General features: G+C 24.4%; 2 protein-coding genes across 4 annotated transcripts in view; one reads left to right on the top strand and one right to left on the bottom strand.

Moving 5' to 3' along the window:
• Positions 1-16,021, bottom strand: part of LOC134830846 (putative mediator of RNA polymerase II transcription subunit 26) — a 76,217-nt gene extending 60,196 nt beyond the window's left edge. For all 3 annotated transcript variants that reach the window (XM_063844444.1, XM_063844445.1, XM_063844442.1), the window contains exons 1-2: positions 15,941-16,021; positions 15,598-15,727 (exon numbers count right to left, since the gene is read on the bottom strand). The gene's annotated coding sequence lies outside the window, so the exon portion shown is untranslated. The remainder of the gene's footprint in view (positions 1-15,597; positions 15,728-15,940) is intronic.
• On the top strand, positions 9,744-12,889 carry LOC134829093 (alpha-1,4-N-acetylglucosaminyltransferase-like). Its single transcript, XM_063842088.1, has 4 exons — positions 9,744-9,790; positions 10,903-10,983; positions 11,933-12,809; positions 12,863-12,889. Exons 1-4 carry the CDS (start codon positions 9,744-9,746, stop codon positions 12,887-12,889), a joined length of 1,032 nt encoding a protein of 343 aa, XP_063698158.1.
• Positions 16,022-17,689: the final 1,668 nt, after the last annotated feature.

Here is a 17,689-nt window from a genome sequence, read left to right as displayed (position 1 = left end):
TTGACTTGAGAACAAGTTTTTATTCAATAAGTTGCTTTTCAAGCAGAGCTTTCCATCAAAACCTTCTGTGGCCCTCGTTTTGAGCTGGAGTTTCATGATCCGATAAACAAGAGACAATTATTTTGATAAAGCTTCGAGTCGTTTTCTTTATGAAATGTCTTCTCATTTTCAATCTTATGTACCATAATGCAAAATTGACCCAGCCAAACCAATCTTCCAAATGGAGAATAATTTCGGTTTTTGTTGATGATACATGAAGTGAAATTTGAAAGTCCAAGATTCAATTTCGGAGTTAAGTAGCTTCATATTAATGTCAATACCTTCTATAATTTTATAGTCTTCTTAATTTAATGGATCGATCCTTTATAGAAAAGTTTATACCTTCCATTTTTTAATATATTGGCTCGTTTACAATAATTGTTGTTGAACAAAAATAAAAGAAGTGTTGCCTCAGAGTTTAATTTTTTTGTGGTTCTGATATCGTTTGAATTAAAGATTGATTTATTTTTCACAAATTATACTTTTTAGATTTTTTTATAAAGCTCAAAATTCTTCATATTAATGTCTCCTTGATTTTTTTTTATTTCTTTTCCTAAAATTGGCATCAAATTTTTTTTATTAGATTTCTTCAAGTAATTTTCTCAAACCCGTTAATTCGAATAAAAACTTCATTAATTATATTTTTCATATATAACAACCCGCAGCATCTCCAACAAGTTTTCTCCTTGCCATGAATAAACAAAAAACTTTCTATAACATTCCGTGCGGGACAATCTCGTGGAGTCTGTCAATCTGTCAAAAGTCTTGTGTTTCAAAACTTTTCTTCTATCTTTCTTTGTCCATAGATAGATTTAAGTTACGCGACACAACAACTAACTTCTACACTATTTTCCTTTATATTATTTATCTTTATTAAATTTCTACCTTTTTTTTGTTTCTTTCTCATTAAATGAACGACCAAGATTTTTCTTCGTCTTCTTCTCTTTCATTCTGTATTCTATCCATTCATTTTTTTAAAGAGAAAAGAAGAAAGAAGAAAAAAGTGCTAGTTATAATTTCTCATCTCATTTTCTACAAAAACCAGTCGTAACTTTATGAAAGTTTACATTATCATTTTCAATTAACTTTGTTGTGTTGCTGCAAATGTAGCGACATACTGAATCATACTGAAACAGCAGCGACCTGTGCTGAATACAAAAATTTAATTAATTTAATTATTTTTATTGTTCTGGATATTATTAACAACAACATTCATTTTCAGTGTGGCAGAAAAAAATTTACTCGTGTACTACATGAGGAGTGACCGAAAAGGTGCTAATTGTCGAGGTATACAGGGAGGTTCGTATGCGTTTACAATTATTACTATTAATAATGCATATAATGTTTAAGATGAGCGACCAACTTCGCACCATCATGGAATAGCAAAACAGAGTAGAAATTAAAGAAAAGGTGCGAGAAAAAAATATTAATTAATATTTATGACTTTTACTGCTCGAGCGGGTAATATTAATATTTTGCGTTTTCGTAATGGTCCAATCATGTTAACGATACTCACAAATAAATTTCGGGCAAAACGTGGGGGAAACGCCTTGTACATTTTAATCGCGAATTTAATCGTGATCCCATAAATTTCCGCTGAATCCTCTTGAGAGAGGAACAGAAATGGAAAAAAATTAAGGAAAATGTCAAAAATTTACTTCAGAACCAACATCATCGTCATTAACATTATTTATAATTTCATGACATTTTCTTCAAGCGGATGCCAATGTTGTTGCCATTCCACGTTAATAAGACGACGATGCTTATTATTACGGCGGATGTTTCCCAAGGCAAGGCATGGAATTTCCTCCTTTTTGACAAACTTTGCTGCTTGATGCTTGTTGAGATGCCAATAACTGTGTGTTTGTCATTATATATTTTGATTATTATTAAAAGTGAGACTGCTTTTGTACTTTCGCCTGACGTTAACGTGATTATTACTCTGTGTGACAAAAGATGTGTCAAAATAGTTGGGAGTTAACGAACATAATGAGATTTTTTCATCTTGATTGGCTGCTTTGAGTAGCCCGTGTTGCTTCAAGGGACACCAAATGAAGACGGAAATTTGATAATAACGACACTAATAACGTGATTTTTTTCTTCTTTTGCAGATCTTCTTCATCATTTCATCTCATTAATGTCCTCTTAACTGACATGTTTGTCAATTTTTGATGTGCTTTTAATTAGCTCTTTATCTAATCAGGGATTCTTTTGAAGCTGCTACTGATGTCATAACCATCCTCTAACCAAGTAAGTATTTTTTGCCAATTGAAGCCATTCATCAGAATGTTTGCTTTTATTTTGCATTTTTAGCGCATACGGACCAAGAGACGAAGCAATTTAATTTAACGCTACATCATGGAAAGTGTAGAATGCAGCGAAGAGAGAACAACGTCAACGCTCTATGTCTATTAATATGCATTGTTGTGCATGCGGAATGGTAATGAGCTGGCTGTTAGTAACAAAATTAACTTTTCTACTTTTTTTTTCTTTCTTTATAGGTTTTTTTCTCCTTATCACAGTTCAAGGAACAAAACATCAGCTGGATCATCATTTTTGTTCTTCAAAAAGAACATTCGTCATTTTTTAGTGTGTTCATGCTTTACTTTCCCGTCAATATGGCGGTACTTTATCAAAATTTTGGCGCGAATCAAAATTAACCTTACCCAACCTCGATTCCCCTTTTTTAACGACAAACATTTTCGGTAATTGCTCCAAACGTGTTACAACGTGCTACAATGTCAAGTTGTTGCGGTTAAAAAATTTCCATCCGTTTATAATTTGCGGTTTTAATTTCGGTAACGAAATTTATAACAACTTGATTATGTCATATGTCGTCATATATCACCTTATAGTCGTATACACGTGCCTTAGATAAATATTTTCCCTTGTTCTACGTGCCGACTCCAAAAGAAAAGCGAAAGAAGAGAAACGAAGATGACACACTAAACATCCTTAAGTTCTGCTAAAATAATAATAATATAATGGAGACTCTTCTTCTTCTTCGTGTTCTCTTCTTTCACATTTTAATACCACGTTTCGCACAGAGAGAGAGGAGCAAAAAACAACAACAAACAACTAAACTGTAATAACAAAGATGTGACGATGATGTGAAAAAATCGTCGAGATACAAGGTGTTGAATAAATTTAATGTGACATTGAAGTATGGATGCTGCCACGACGATAACGAACGACACGCTGACATTCATAATAAAAACGTATGTGGTTCGAAGCTAAATACGGGAGCCCGAGTGACTGACTCACAGATGCTGACGATGTCATCGTAAACGTAATAATGAAAATGTAAAAGCTAAGTAAACAGGAGCAAGAGCAACGAATGATACGGAAAATCGATTGTCGGATGATGTTGATGGTCCGCCTTTAAATTTTCCTTCGTTCTTTGTTTTTTTTTTACTTTCTTCCATTCGAGGGTAACAGTAACATCTTTGTTCTTGTAAGTTTTTATATCCTCCTTGGTTGGAAACAAGGAAAAAATATGTAAATTTTCGGTTGATATGATGACATTTTCCGATACACAAAAAAAAACAACGATATTATACATCGTCAGACCAATCCAATCAAATCATCAACATAAAAATTTATTGAGAGCAATGGAAAATCGATAACAAGACGATGAATTTAGATGATGATGAGATGGATGAGGGATACTACTTTTTTTGGGAGTCTTTAGCATATTTTCATTAATCTTGTGAGAAAACTAAGAGGAGGAATCGCAAATGAAGCTCATTTGGGGAATAAGTTGTAAAGAAATAATTAGTAAAGGGACTTGATATTTTTTTTGTCTGTCTTGAGAGATTAAAATATCTAAGGAAACATCAAAATTGAGTGGTAAGTAATAACAATCAAGAAGAGGGATTAACGTCACAGAAGAAAGGTTTCTAATAAAAATTTTATTTTTTTTTAGTTACTTAATGGAGATTTAAGCGCTTTTTTTTCAAGGTATTTTTAATTCTTTAATTTCTTAATTTTTTGGAAACATTTTTTCATACATAAGCAAACAAATAAAAAAATTAATTAAGAAAAAAAACTAAATAAATAAAAATAAAAATTAATTTATTAAAATATTTTTATATTTAAAAATTTATTAATTATACTTCTATTTAATTTAATTTTCATTTATTTATTAAAATTAAAAATTTAATTGAAATTTATTTTTTTTTGAATTTAATTTAATAATTAAAATTTTTATTTTAAAAAACTATTGAAAAAATAAAAAAAATAATTAATTAATAATAAATAATTAATTTATTTTATTAAATATAAAAAAAAATATTTAAAATCTATTTAATTTAAATTTAATTTTATTAATTAAAATTTTTAATTATTGTTTTAAAAAAACTATAAAAAATTAAAAAAAAAAAATTTTTAAATCGAAAACATTAAATAAAAAGAATAATTTAAATAATTAAATTTTCATAAATTTTTAAATTAATAAAAAAAATAAAAAATATTCAATAAAATACCGAAAACAGCCTAAAATTCAAAAGATACATGAACTGACAGACTTCATCTTGCACAAAATTCCCCTTTGGCAACATCTAATAGAACAAACAAAAAAAGCATGGCAACACCTGTACTTTAACTGTCTGTGTAAACTAAATTAATTACAAAGAAAATTGTTATGTTAGCAAATTAAGAAAATATTCCCTTAACACAACACTCGCTTCATCATCAGTTTTACGCGTGTGGGGAAAAGCAGCAACGAATTGGGAGGCAATCACTTATTTCAGCTGACTTCTATGCGACAAGTGTCTTAAATGGATTTTGTTTTGTCGTCGCACAACACCTTCTGCACTTAATATTTAATATAAAACGAAATGAAACGGAACATCGACTTGACTTGTTCTCCAAAAAAAAACTTTTTATTTTAACGTGGTTTAATATTTCGACAGTAGGTACAATGACATTGTTAATTGCCTAACCATGTGTACTCAAATGCTCTGTCTATGTTCTCTGGCATGTTCAAAGTAAATACAAAAGCAGTTAAGATGTTCGTGGAAGGTGAGGTTACGGCGGCGTGTGTTACAATTATTTATCAAGAAAACATTTTCGACGACAGCGCAACGAACATTGATTTAATTAAAATTTTTCTTCATTTCTGAGAAAGTTAATACCAAATTAAGAAACGTTCGAGATAATTACATTTTCCGGGAAAAATCATATGTGAAAATGTTTCGAGGACAACTCGAGGAAAAAATACTTAATAAATAATAATTTAGAATTCCGAACTCGGATGTTGATGAATAAAATGTACAAACGCAAATATAGACAGACAACCATGCAACACACACTTGACTAAATATTTCAAAAATTATACCAAGCCATTAACAATATTTTTGCCATTTCATGAAAATTTACGGGTGAAATACGAGGAGCGAGAGAGAAATGTTGTACACATATAAAATATTTATGATAAATGACCTCACTCATTTTAAACCATCAAAAATAGTTTAGGGATTTAAATTTTGCAATTTTGAGTTCAAATGTGTATTCAAATGAACGAGGGATGAAATATGCAGACAAGTCCCATTAAATTGAAGGAAGTTTCTATATCTGGATGATAATCAAGACAAAAAATTTGTGAATTTATGTTTTGGTGTAAATATCTTTTTTGCGAGGAAATTATTTTAATTATGTCGACGATGGATGTCTTAAAAGGTTAATAACATCACGACGACGAAGAAGAGGAAAAAAATCATAAAAAAGGGACCAAGAAATATTTTATATTTTTTGTGATTTATGATTTTTTTTCTTGCAATTTGTTTTGTCTTGCGTGTTTTTGAGGAATTTGTGGGGCAATTTTAATGAATGAGCGTTATGATGAAAAATAATCGCAGCCTAATTTTTTGTTTCATTAGATCAGGTTTAAGAATGAAATATAAAAAAAGGATAAAAAATGCAATTTTATGAGAAAAAAGGTTCTGTTTTGATGAAAGGTAACAATTTTATTACTTTTTTTTTGCAGGTCTAATGGAGATGTCAGGTATTTTGAAAGAATTTTTTCTTAAATTCTTAATTTTTATATTTTTTTTCATGATAAAAAAAATAATAAAAAATTAAAATGAAAAAATAAAATAAAAAAAGTCTTAAAAATACAAAAAAAATAAATAAAAAAATAATAAATTTTCATATAATAAAAAAAAATCGAATTATAGGTATAAAAAAATTAAAATAATAATATTTTTCTATTTAATTCAATTTAATTTTTTTGTTTGAAAAAAAAAATATAAAAAATAGAAATTTTTTTAATTAATAAAAATAATAAATAAAAATAATATTAAAATAATAACATAATAAAATAAAAATAAAATAATAAAAAAAAATTAAAAAAAATATTTTTCTATTTAATTTAATATAATTTAATTTTTTTGAAAAAAAAATATTAAAAATTAGAAATTTAATTAATTTATAAAAATAAAAAATTTGCTAAATATAAAAAAAATATTTTTCTATGTAAATTGATTTAATTTTTATTTATTTATTAAATTAAATTATATATTAAATTATAAATATATTAATATTATAATATATATTAAATTTATTTTATTAATTAAAATTGTTATTTATTACTTTTAAAATTTTTAAAATATCGAAAAAAAAATTAAACAAAAAAAAATTAAATCAAATAAATTTTTAAATAAATAAAAAATAAAAAACGTAAAATTAAAAAATAATTTCTTAATTTTTTTTTTAAATTTAATTTTTTATTTTTTTATTAAAATTAAAAATTTGAATAATTAAATTAAACATAATTTAAATAAAAAATTAAATTTTTTTTAAATCCAAAAAATAAAATAAAAAAATAATTTAAATAAATAAAAAAATTAATAAATCGTAAAATAGCAAAAATAAAACCTCACAAGAATTTCACAAAAGAAAAACATCACATTAACCCCAAAGATCCTCAAACAAAAAAAAATCTTCTGACAAAAAGACATTGACCGATGACTGTCTAACACAAAAAAAGCAAAAAATAACATTAATTTTGGCGCCTTGTCGGCATCTTTTAGGTTCAATCTCCGACACTTTTCCTCATAATTTACTATTTTTTTTTCAAGCCCAAAAAAAAAACTTTTTAATGTACATCTAATGTAACGCCACATTTGGTGCCTTTTTTTTTGGTAAATTTTTAATATAGTTTTTTTTTGTGTCTCAAGTATGGATGGATAAAAAAATACACAAATAATGATCAAAAATTCATCCAACCGCTAAAATTTTGACGCCATCAAGTCTTAATGCGATCCATTTTTAATATGATAAAATAATAATTTTTTTCCTTTTTTTCTGCATTTATAATTAATTAAAATTAAAATATAAAAAAGGCAACTTATCATTTTCTCATTATTAATTTTTTTTGTCTTAAAAAAAAATTCCATGAAAAAAAAAAAAATTTTTTTTTGAGATTTTAAATTTTTTTTTGCACCTCAGTGTCATTAATATTCGCCTCTCATCATAAAAAAAATTTGTCGTATTTTAATAATCATCATATATCTCCCCAAAAAAGAAAAAAAAATAAAAAAAAGTAAATTTTAATTATTTTGCATTATTTTGCAGATTTCGACGCCAAACAGACTTTTCGCAAGAAATATTGCATTATTATGATGATTCTCGGGGACAATTAGCCCAAAAAAAGACAAAAAAAAAAGAGAGACAAAAAACTTTTGGTTTCTTGCATTTTTCGTGCTTCATTTGCATAGTAATTAGAAAGCATTTAGTGGGGCATTTAGCATGATTTTTAAATAATATTAACGACTACTTGGAGAAAGAGAACTCCAGATGAAGAGGAGGGAAAAGCAAAAATTAAATCGATCCAAATTAAGAAGATTTTTCGCGTTGCTAATAATTTTATATTTAAGATAATGATGTTCAATTAGCAGGAATTTTTCGTATAGCGTAACAAAAGTTGAATAGTTCACAAAATATTTTTTTTTTGTTCGTTGCGGTCTTTTTATAAATATTGTCACACACGCTACGCTCGGTTTTGCACGAAACGAGACAAAAATGTTAGTTGTTCAAAAAGTATTTTTGATTGTGACCTGAATTTATGAAAATTATTATTTTATAATATTGCCATTGAAAATTTTCTCATCTCGTGTGTAGTAGATATTTGTGTGAAAATACCAAAAATTTTAGAGAGAAAAAAAATGTTTAAAAAATGGGAATTCAGTCACATTCAACGAGGGATGTGCACACATCGAGGAGAAATGTTTGAACGCGAGACAATGGAATTTCTGACACAGCACACAACTTTGTTTTGAATCTTTTGTGACTATGAACGCGGCTATGGAAATGTGTAGGTTTGATTTTAATTCACAGTCACATAAGATACACAAAAATGTTGGCGACAACATTGCTCTCGACAGCAAAAAGGTACCTTTACTGTGTGTAAAATATATGAAAAAAAAGTTTTCGTTTGGAGAACTGATAAAATTGCATTTCATCGTGTTTTAGAAATTTTTTGTAAGAAAATCACATTTTGATACTCCTCAAAAAATTTTCACAATTTTGTACTCCTCAAGCTTTGAGAATTTTTCTCATTATTTCTCTAATATAAATTTAATTTTAAACTTTAAAAAAAAATTTTTTTAATTATTTCAAAATTTTTAATTTTTTTATTAAAATTTATTTAATTTTATTTTAAAAATTTTAATTATTTTTTTTATTTTTATTTTATTATTATTTTTTTTAATTATTTTTTTTTCTATTTTTTTTAATTTTTTTATTTTATTTTTATTAATAATTTATTTTTTTTTTAAGAATTAGTCGAATTAAAAAAGAAATGAATTTTTTGAAAATTTTCTGAATCATGAGGAGTACAAAATTGTTAAAAAATAAATTTATAAAAATAAAGCAAAATTTAATTGACCTTGAGGAGAAAATTCAACTTTTAAGAAGGTTATTCAAATTTTTAATAATTTTTTTTCCATTATCTTCACATATTTTTTAAATAATAATTTTTTTTTGTACTCCTCAAGTCAAATAAATTGTCAAGATTTCACAATTTTGTACTCCTTATGCCTCAAAATATTTTTCCATTAAATTAAATTCATCAGTTTAATATAATTTTTATAAATTTCTTAATTAAAAACAAAAATTTCACATTTTGATACTCCTCAATTTTTTTATTACTCCTCATTATGTAGGAACTACTCGAAGTCAATTATTTTTCATTTTCTTCAACTTTTTAAAAAAATTTAATTGAAATTTTTAATAATTTCTTATTATTTTCACATTTTGGTACTCCTCATAATTAAGGAATTAATTTTTTTATTATTTTTTTTTGTTTTCTTTTATTTTTTCATGTTTTTAATTTTTTCTAAAACTTTAAGAATAATTTAATTAAAATTTTAAATAATTTCTTATAACTTTAACATTTTTGTACTCCTCATTTCACAATTTAATACTCCTCATGACAAAAATTACAATTTTTTCATTCAGGACAACATTTTTATTACAATATCTCCCGTTTTTCCACGAAATGCGGTATTTTTTTGTTTTCTCATGAAATTTCGTCGCTTCATGGAAATGCAAAATGAAAAAAAAATATGAACAACGCAACTCCTCTCACTTATAATATATTAGTCGGATCACGTAAATATTTTATATTTAAAACTTTTCATTATAGGAATTGAGCAAACAAGCCAACCAACCAGCCATCCAGCGAGTGAGTGAGCGAAAACGACATGCATACACAAGAGACGCAAGAAACGTGTACGACAATTTCAGCATGGTAAATGCACTTATCGTTGAATTTTTATTTTTTTGCGTTGGGCATGTCTTAATTCAATTACAAAAGTTTTTTTTTTATTTTTTTTTCGCAGTGACGAGCTTGGATTGTTGTTAGAAAGCATGATTTTGTCAGAGGAATGTTTCCCTTGTTTCTCGTAATTAAATGAAGGGATCCCGCTAAAGGCATGAATTTTAATACAATAAACACCAAGAAGTGATGGAGACGGTTGGTTGATGGTTTTTTCTTGTGCGAGATAATTTGATATATTTAATGGAGGAACGGCGAAGGCACGCGAGAAAAATATCAAATTTCGGAAAAGGAAAATATTTTGGGGTAACGTGGCAGGTTTTTTTCGCTTTTGAGGAAAGCAGATGAGAAGAAGTTTCGGTATGGAGTGACAATTGACGTCAATTTGCCAGCTGATGATTCGCGAGATTTTTACTTAACGCGAAATAAGCGATATTGAGTGACGAAAATTATGTCAAAAAGATTTTTTTTTTTTCGAAAATAATTGAAAAAATACGAAAAAATTCAATTTTAGAGAAAAAATAATTTTTAATTGAAATTAAATAATAATAATTTTTTACTTATTTATTTTTTTTTATCAAAAATTTATTTTAATATTTTTTTTTATTAATTTTTGAAATTTTTTAGAAAATAATAAAAATAATAATTTTAAAGTAAAAAAAAAATAAAATAAAAAATTAATAAAAAATTAAATTAATTTTAAAAAATAAATTTGAATTATTTTTTTATTTAAAAAATTATTTTTTTAATTAATTAATTTTAAAAATTTAAAATATTTAATTTTTTAATAATATTTTTTCATATTTTTCATTATAAATAGAAAAATCCAATCAACAACGCTTGAATCAATAAATAATAAAAATTTCGCTCAAAAAACGGCACGTTTTATCCAAAACACATTATTTGCTAAATATTTTTTCCGTTTGATCAAACAAATCCAAAGCTTTTTTTAGCACGTTTTTAGATAAATTCGACATTTCGCTGACATTCAGTCTTAAAATGTTTCTCCTCAAGTATTGTTCTACCTCGACAACTTTCAAAGTTTTCGCAATTTTAAGCATCATGACGTTATTTTTCATTTTTAGCTTGCACGAAGAACAAGAGTCAAAGTTAATGCAAGCTCTTGAAGCTTCAACAATGAGAAAAGTGCAGGCAACTGACGATCAGTTTGTGGATAAAGAAGACAATAAACCGGGCGATAAATCAGAAAATATAGATTTTGACGAAATGGATGAATAAAAATTAAAAAAAATATAAAAATGTTCAAAAAATAAAAAAAAAAAAATTAGAATGTAAAAGACAAGAAAATTGTGAATTATTGCTAAAAAGCCAAAATGTTCATTTTTAAAAGCGATAATTAAGAAAAATAATAAATTTTGGCTAAAAAATAAATATTTACACATCTGGCTGAAAAAAAATCAATTTACAAAAATCTATTAAGAGTAAATGATTTTTTTTAAATTTAAATAATTTTTTAAAGTCAAATTTAAAGCGGCAAATTATTGAATTTTATTAAAAAAATTATATTTAAAAAAAAATATTTTATAAAAAGGAAAATTTATTTTTTAATTAATTTTTAATTTTTTAAAAAATTATTTTGGATTGTTAAAAAAAGTCAAAATAGAAATTTTTGAAAAAAAATGAAAAGAAATTTAAAAAAAAAATATTAATTATAATTAAATTAATTTAAAATTAAATTAAAAATTTAATTAAAATTAAACAGACTTGAAAAATATTAAAATTAATATAAAATAATTAATATTTTAAAATTTATATTTTTTTAAATAAAAAGTAGAGAATATTTTCAAAATAAATAAAATTATTTTTTTAATATTAAATCAAATAAAATTTTATTTTAAATTTTTTTGTACGTTAAGACACATGCGATTTTTTTTTTGTTTGAACACCTGAATTTTTTTTTCATATATAATATTTATGAGTAAACTTTTTTCAATAATTTATTGATACAGATATTAGTTTTAAAATGGATTTGACACGAAATAGAGTCGTCGTTATAATTCTATCGGTTTTTTTGTTGTTGCTAATTTTATATTTTGACTTAATTAATGGATTTTTGAAAAAAACCTCGCTTATTGCAACAAAAGAAATTTTCAGTAAAAATTCTGAACAAAAAGAACCGACAAAATTTATCGAAAATCAACAAAATCCAACAACTTCAAAAGAATTTTTCGACGAATCTCGTGAAATAATCGAAACAAGTACAAAAACTTCATTAAATGGCGACGAGGAAACAATTTTCATCCCAGATATTGACGAAGGAAGTCCAAGGCCTGAACCCAATAAAAGTGCAAATCAAATATTTTTCACGGAAACCACAAACATCGATGGCGGTCCATTAATTCTGAATGCGAGAGAAGCTTGTGCCGTCGAGTCAGCTGCCATTTTTCATCCAAATCGTACCATTTTTGTCATTTTTACGGGACCAACGTACAAAAATAATTCAGAATTAATTAAAATTCTCCAAGAAAATTATCCAAACATCCATTTTCGAAGCGCAATTTTCGAAAATATCACAAACGGAAGTCCCTTGGAAGGCTTTACTAAATTTCGTGAATCAACTTTTCTGAGTGTTCACGTTTCCGACGCCTTGCGTTTAGTTCTTTTATGGAAATATGGAGGACTTTTTCTCGATTTAGACATCGTAGTGCTCAAACCCTTCGATGCCTTGAACGAAAATTTCGTTTGTCGTGCCGCCAATAATCGACTTCAGAGCGGGACTTTGGATTTTTCGGGTAAAGGAATCGGGAAAAAAGTTTCGCAAATGTGTCTTGAGCATTTAAGAGACAATTTTGATCCGAAACTTTGGAATTCGAATGGACCGGATCTCATCATGGCAGTTATGAAGCGGATTTGTAAGGTTAAGATACCGGATATGAACGAGAAACGATGTCAAGGCATGAAAGTTTTGGCTAAAAATGATTTTTTGCCGCTTGGAGAAGCAAAACAGTACATCGATCAAGGAAAAAATCGAGTAAATAGTAGAATGAGACAAATTCAAAATGCTTATACGATACACGTTTACAGTCATATCCTGAAAAAAGTGAAAATTAAGACGAATTCTGATTGTGTCTATACAAGAGTTGCGAAAAAAAATTGTCCAAAAGTTTTTGAGTCGCTTGGAGAATTTTTTTAAATTTTAAAAGTTTAAAATAAAAAATTAAATAAATAAATTATAATTAATTAAATTTAATTTAATAAATATAAAAAATAAAATAAAAATAAAAAAAATTAATAATTTAAAATAAAAAATTTAAAAAAAATTATTTATTTAATTTAAATTAATTAATTTTTTTAAATTTAATTCAACGAATTTATTTTTATTTAATTTAATTAAAATTAATATTTTTAAAATAAATAAAATATTTTTTTTAATTTATTTTTTTTTAAATTATGTATTAAATTTTATAAATAAATTTAAAAAAATATTGATTTTAATTAAATTAATTTACTTCTTATCAATTTAATAAATAAAATTTCAATAAAAAAATAAAATAAAATTAATATTTTTTAAATAAACGTAAAATTATTTAATTTTAAAAATATTTTTTATCAAAATTTTGACATTTTAATAATTTTAGAATAACCTTTGATCTCTAAAACAAAAATTTCTTTGAAAATTCTAAATTGTTACTTTTCTCTATTTTTTTTTTTTTTTTGATGAAATTTTGCTGTAAATATACTTTTCTTGCACCACATCATGATCATTTTCATCGCGAACAACAAAAAAAAAATAATAATAAATTTCTTTCTATTTATATTTTTAGCATCATTACGCAAATCTAGCAAGAATCTTATTTTCTTTTTTTTTCGCGTCTCGTCTCATACACAAACAAACGTCATACATTCATACAACATTTTTGACTGTTCATATGATTTCTCAGGTATTTTTGATGTTGTTCATATATGAGAAAAAAGCAGTGACGGGTACAAATTTTACTTTAAAACTAGTTCAATATGAACAAAAATTTGTTCATGAAATAATTTTATTGAATTGTTTTGACAGTAAATTAAATGACAGGTGTCATAATAAATTTATTTTAAATTAACTTGGATTATTTTTCGATTAATTTTGGATTTAAATGTGATTTTTGATAGAAATTAATTATTTCATTAATTTTAATTAAATTTTTGTATGAAATTGAACAATTTTTTAAATAAAATTTAAATTGATTTATTTTTTTTTTAATTTTAATTTAATTTTTTTTCATTTAATAGCATTTTACAAGAATAATATCTGAAAATTTAAGCAAAATTGATTAATAAAAAAATTAAATTGAATTTTATTCAATAATTTTTATATGAAAAAAATAAATAATAATTATAATCCTCAGGTTTAAAAATAAATTGACCAATAATTTTTTTTTATTATTTTTTTTAATTTTATAAAATAATAAATTTTTGAAAAAAAAAAGATTTTCATTAAATTTTTTTAAATATTTTTTTTTAATTTTAATTTTTGTTTTAAATATTTTTTTTAATTAAAAATATTTTTTTAAATTTATTTTAGATTTTTTTTATTTTAAGGAAATCAAATAATATTTTCATTTTTAAATTTATTTTGCTTAAATTTTTAGATATTAATCCTGTAAAATGCAAAAAAAAAATAAAAAAAAATATAAAAAAATTTAATTAAAATTAAAAAAAATAAATAAATTTAAATGTCATATTAAAGAACTAATGAAAGTTTTTAATTTTCGATGAGAAAAAAAATAATATTAATTAAAAAAATAAATTAATTTTTATTTTTTTCAATTATTAGAAAATTAGAAAAATTAATAAATTAATTTAATAATAATTTTTTTAAATCTTAAATATTCAAAAAAATTAAATAAAATCTAATAAAACTTTTGATAATAAAATTCTACCGCTCTGCAAAAAATATTCATCCTTGACACAGACAGACACTTGCGGCGTACTTTTCACCTGTAGCACCGTCAACAACTATCAAGGACGAAGACAACATTTCGTCGTGACACGAAAAATCAACACAAAAAATTTTTGGTACGGGATTTTTGTTCAAACTTCCCAAAAAAACAAAAAAAAGCAAAAAAAAAGAAGTGTGGGCGTATTTTTGATAGAATTTTAATATAATTAAGAAAGATGAAGTAAAAATTAATGAAGATTCAGTTTTGCGCGACGACACGACTTTTTCTTGTAATTCCGCGAAAAACAAAAATTTTAAAATTTTTTGAGTAAATAAACTCTTCCAATATTTTCTGCGACACGACATTCAACTCCATTTGCGTGTGTTTCTTGTTCTTGTTGTTGTTGTTGCGTTGGAGTGTTACATAAAATATATAACAAGATGCAAACATTTTACACAAGATCCAATTAAAAGTTGTTACCCGGAATTTTCTTGCTGTGTCGTCACGAACGAAGGAACGAAGAAGAAGTTGCAGATAAATCCTTCGTTGTTGTTATTTGCATTCATTTTAAAATATCATTTCTTTTCACCATTTGACAACTACTTGCCTTGCAACGAGTGCAACATTTTTAATACAATTATTAAACAGTTGTAAACTCAATTTCAAGCATGAATTCGTCACTAACTCGCATTTAACGAGAAGAACGAAGCAAAGTTGTCATAATCATTCCGCGATGATGATGATGATGGTGTGGCGGCGCAAACGGATGTAATTATATCATTTCGAGCAAGAGACGGCGAAAAAAAGATGAAAATTCACAAAAAGTTGAAAAAATAACTTGTTGCTTTTTATTTTTTTATTTAATTTTTTTTAAGAAAATTTTTTTTCACTTACCAAAAAAAGAGTTAATGCACTTTTATTTATTTTTTTTAAATTTCTATTTTTTTAACACTTTTTAAAAAATTTATTTAATTTTTTTTTATTTCGTATTCCTTGACGAAAATTTAAAAAAATCTATTTTTTGCTGTAAAATAATTTAATTTATTTTTTTATATTTTTTTTTTATTTTAATATTAAATTTCACTTTTTTTTAAATTATTTATTTATTAAAAAAATTTATTTTTTTTAATTAAATATTTTCAATACTTTAAAATCTCTTAGTCCCTATAGAGTAAAGTAAAGGAAATATTTTTAAATAAAAAAAAATAAATAAATAATTGATGATTAATCTCTTGACCAGTGTTAACAATCGATCCCGATAAAGAAAGACGACACACACTATAAAGCACTAAAGAACTAAAACACTCCTCTATTAATAAACTAATAAAAACAACTGATTTTGTGATGGAAATTTTTATAACGGTGTTTTTTAGTATGCGGGAAAAAAATACAAAAAAAAAATCGTGAGCGTTACTTAAGTGTTTTTGTGTTGTGTGTGTCTCGTATGTTTATTCACGAATTTTGTTTAATATTTTTTTGTGTTTGTTTTTCGGAGAATATTTAAAATATGTTTTAGTTTTTTTCTGTTGTTGTGTGTGTGAGCAACTCATAAGTTGGGATTTTTGTTCGTTTAGAAGAAATTTTTATTTTATTAAAAATATAAGAATTAGGGATGACTGAATAATTTTGATTGCAAAATAAAAAAATATTTTTTAAAAATTTATTTAATTTTAATTTAATTTTCTTTTAATTTAAATTTAATTTAATTTTAATTTAATTTTAATTTAATTTTAATTTAATTTTAATTTAATTTTAATTTAATTTTAATTTAATTTTAATTTAATTTTAATTAATTTAATTTTAATTTAATTTTAATTTAATTTTAATTTAATTTTAATTTAAATTTTAATTAAATTTTAATTTAATTTTAATTTAATTTTAATTTAATTTTAATTTAATTTTAATTTAATTTTAATTTAATTTTAATTTAATTATTTTAATTTTAATTTATTACAAAAATCAATTAAAACTTGAAATAATTATTCAATTAAAACTTGAAATAAAAAAAAAAAAAATAAATAAATAAATGAATAAATAAATAAATTTTTATATTAGAAAAGTTTGTTAAAAAAAAATAATTATTTTTTCTGAAAAAAAATTGAAAAAATTAAAAAAATTCAAATTAAAAAATTTTAATAAATTTTCGACTGAATTTTTTTAAAGTAAGGAGTACAAAAATGTAAAAAAATGAAAATTTGCTCAAAATATTAATTTTTTAAATTTTTGTACACCTCAGATATATTTTTTTTAATTTTTAAAATTTATTCTAAAATAATTTAAATAAAATTTCTTAAAAAAAATTTTAAATACTGAAAAAAATATTTTTAAAAAATAAATTATTTGACAAAAAAAAATTTTTTCAAACATTCCTAACATTTTTCCATCACTTCGTTAGACACATCATCATAACATTTCCACGCTGCCCGTTCTCGCCTCGTACACTGATTATTTTAACTTAATTATTTTTCTTCTCACTGCGCGTGAAATAACCACACAAATATTTATTTTTGTGTCTTGTCCATTCGGCACGCACACTTTTCCGCAGCACACATTCATGCAAAAATCTCATTTTCTCAGCTCTCTCCCGGCAACATCTCACTTGCAGACATTTTTTCTCATGATCAGGTGAAGAAAATTCTCATGACTCATTTTCGCGTGTGTTGAATTTGTTCCGTGTCAGTCATACGCATTTCTAAAAATAAATAAATAAACTCTCGACGAGCTCTCAAAATGTGTGTTTTGTTACTTGCCGACAAATTCTGAGGTCTCTTTGATTTATAAAAAAAAAATAATTTGCAGTCAATCCATTTTGCGTTGAGCTCAAAGTAAATAGAAAAAAAGAGAGAGATAAAGAGGCAGGCAGCGAAAACGATTTAAACATTCATAACGATTATTTTTATCTTTTTTATGGACGTGTTAATGATATTCCATGGGTATTTAATTGCATCTTCAGTTTTCTTTTTTTGCCGCAATTTATGGGACAACG

The sequence above is a fragment of the Culicoides brevitarsis genome, chromosome 2 (genome assembly GCF_036172545.1).
Source record: "Culicoides brevitarsis isolate CSIRO-B50_1 chromosome 2, AGI_CSIRO_Cbre_v1, whole genome shotgun sequence".
NCBI lineage: Eukaryota > Metazoa > Arthropoda > Insecta > Diptera > Ceratopogonidae > Culicoides > Culicoides brevitarsis.
The sequence above is the reverse complement of the archived record's forward strand: the minus strand, read 5'-3'. Positions and strand labels throughout refer to the sequence as shown.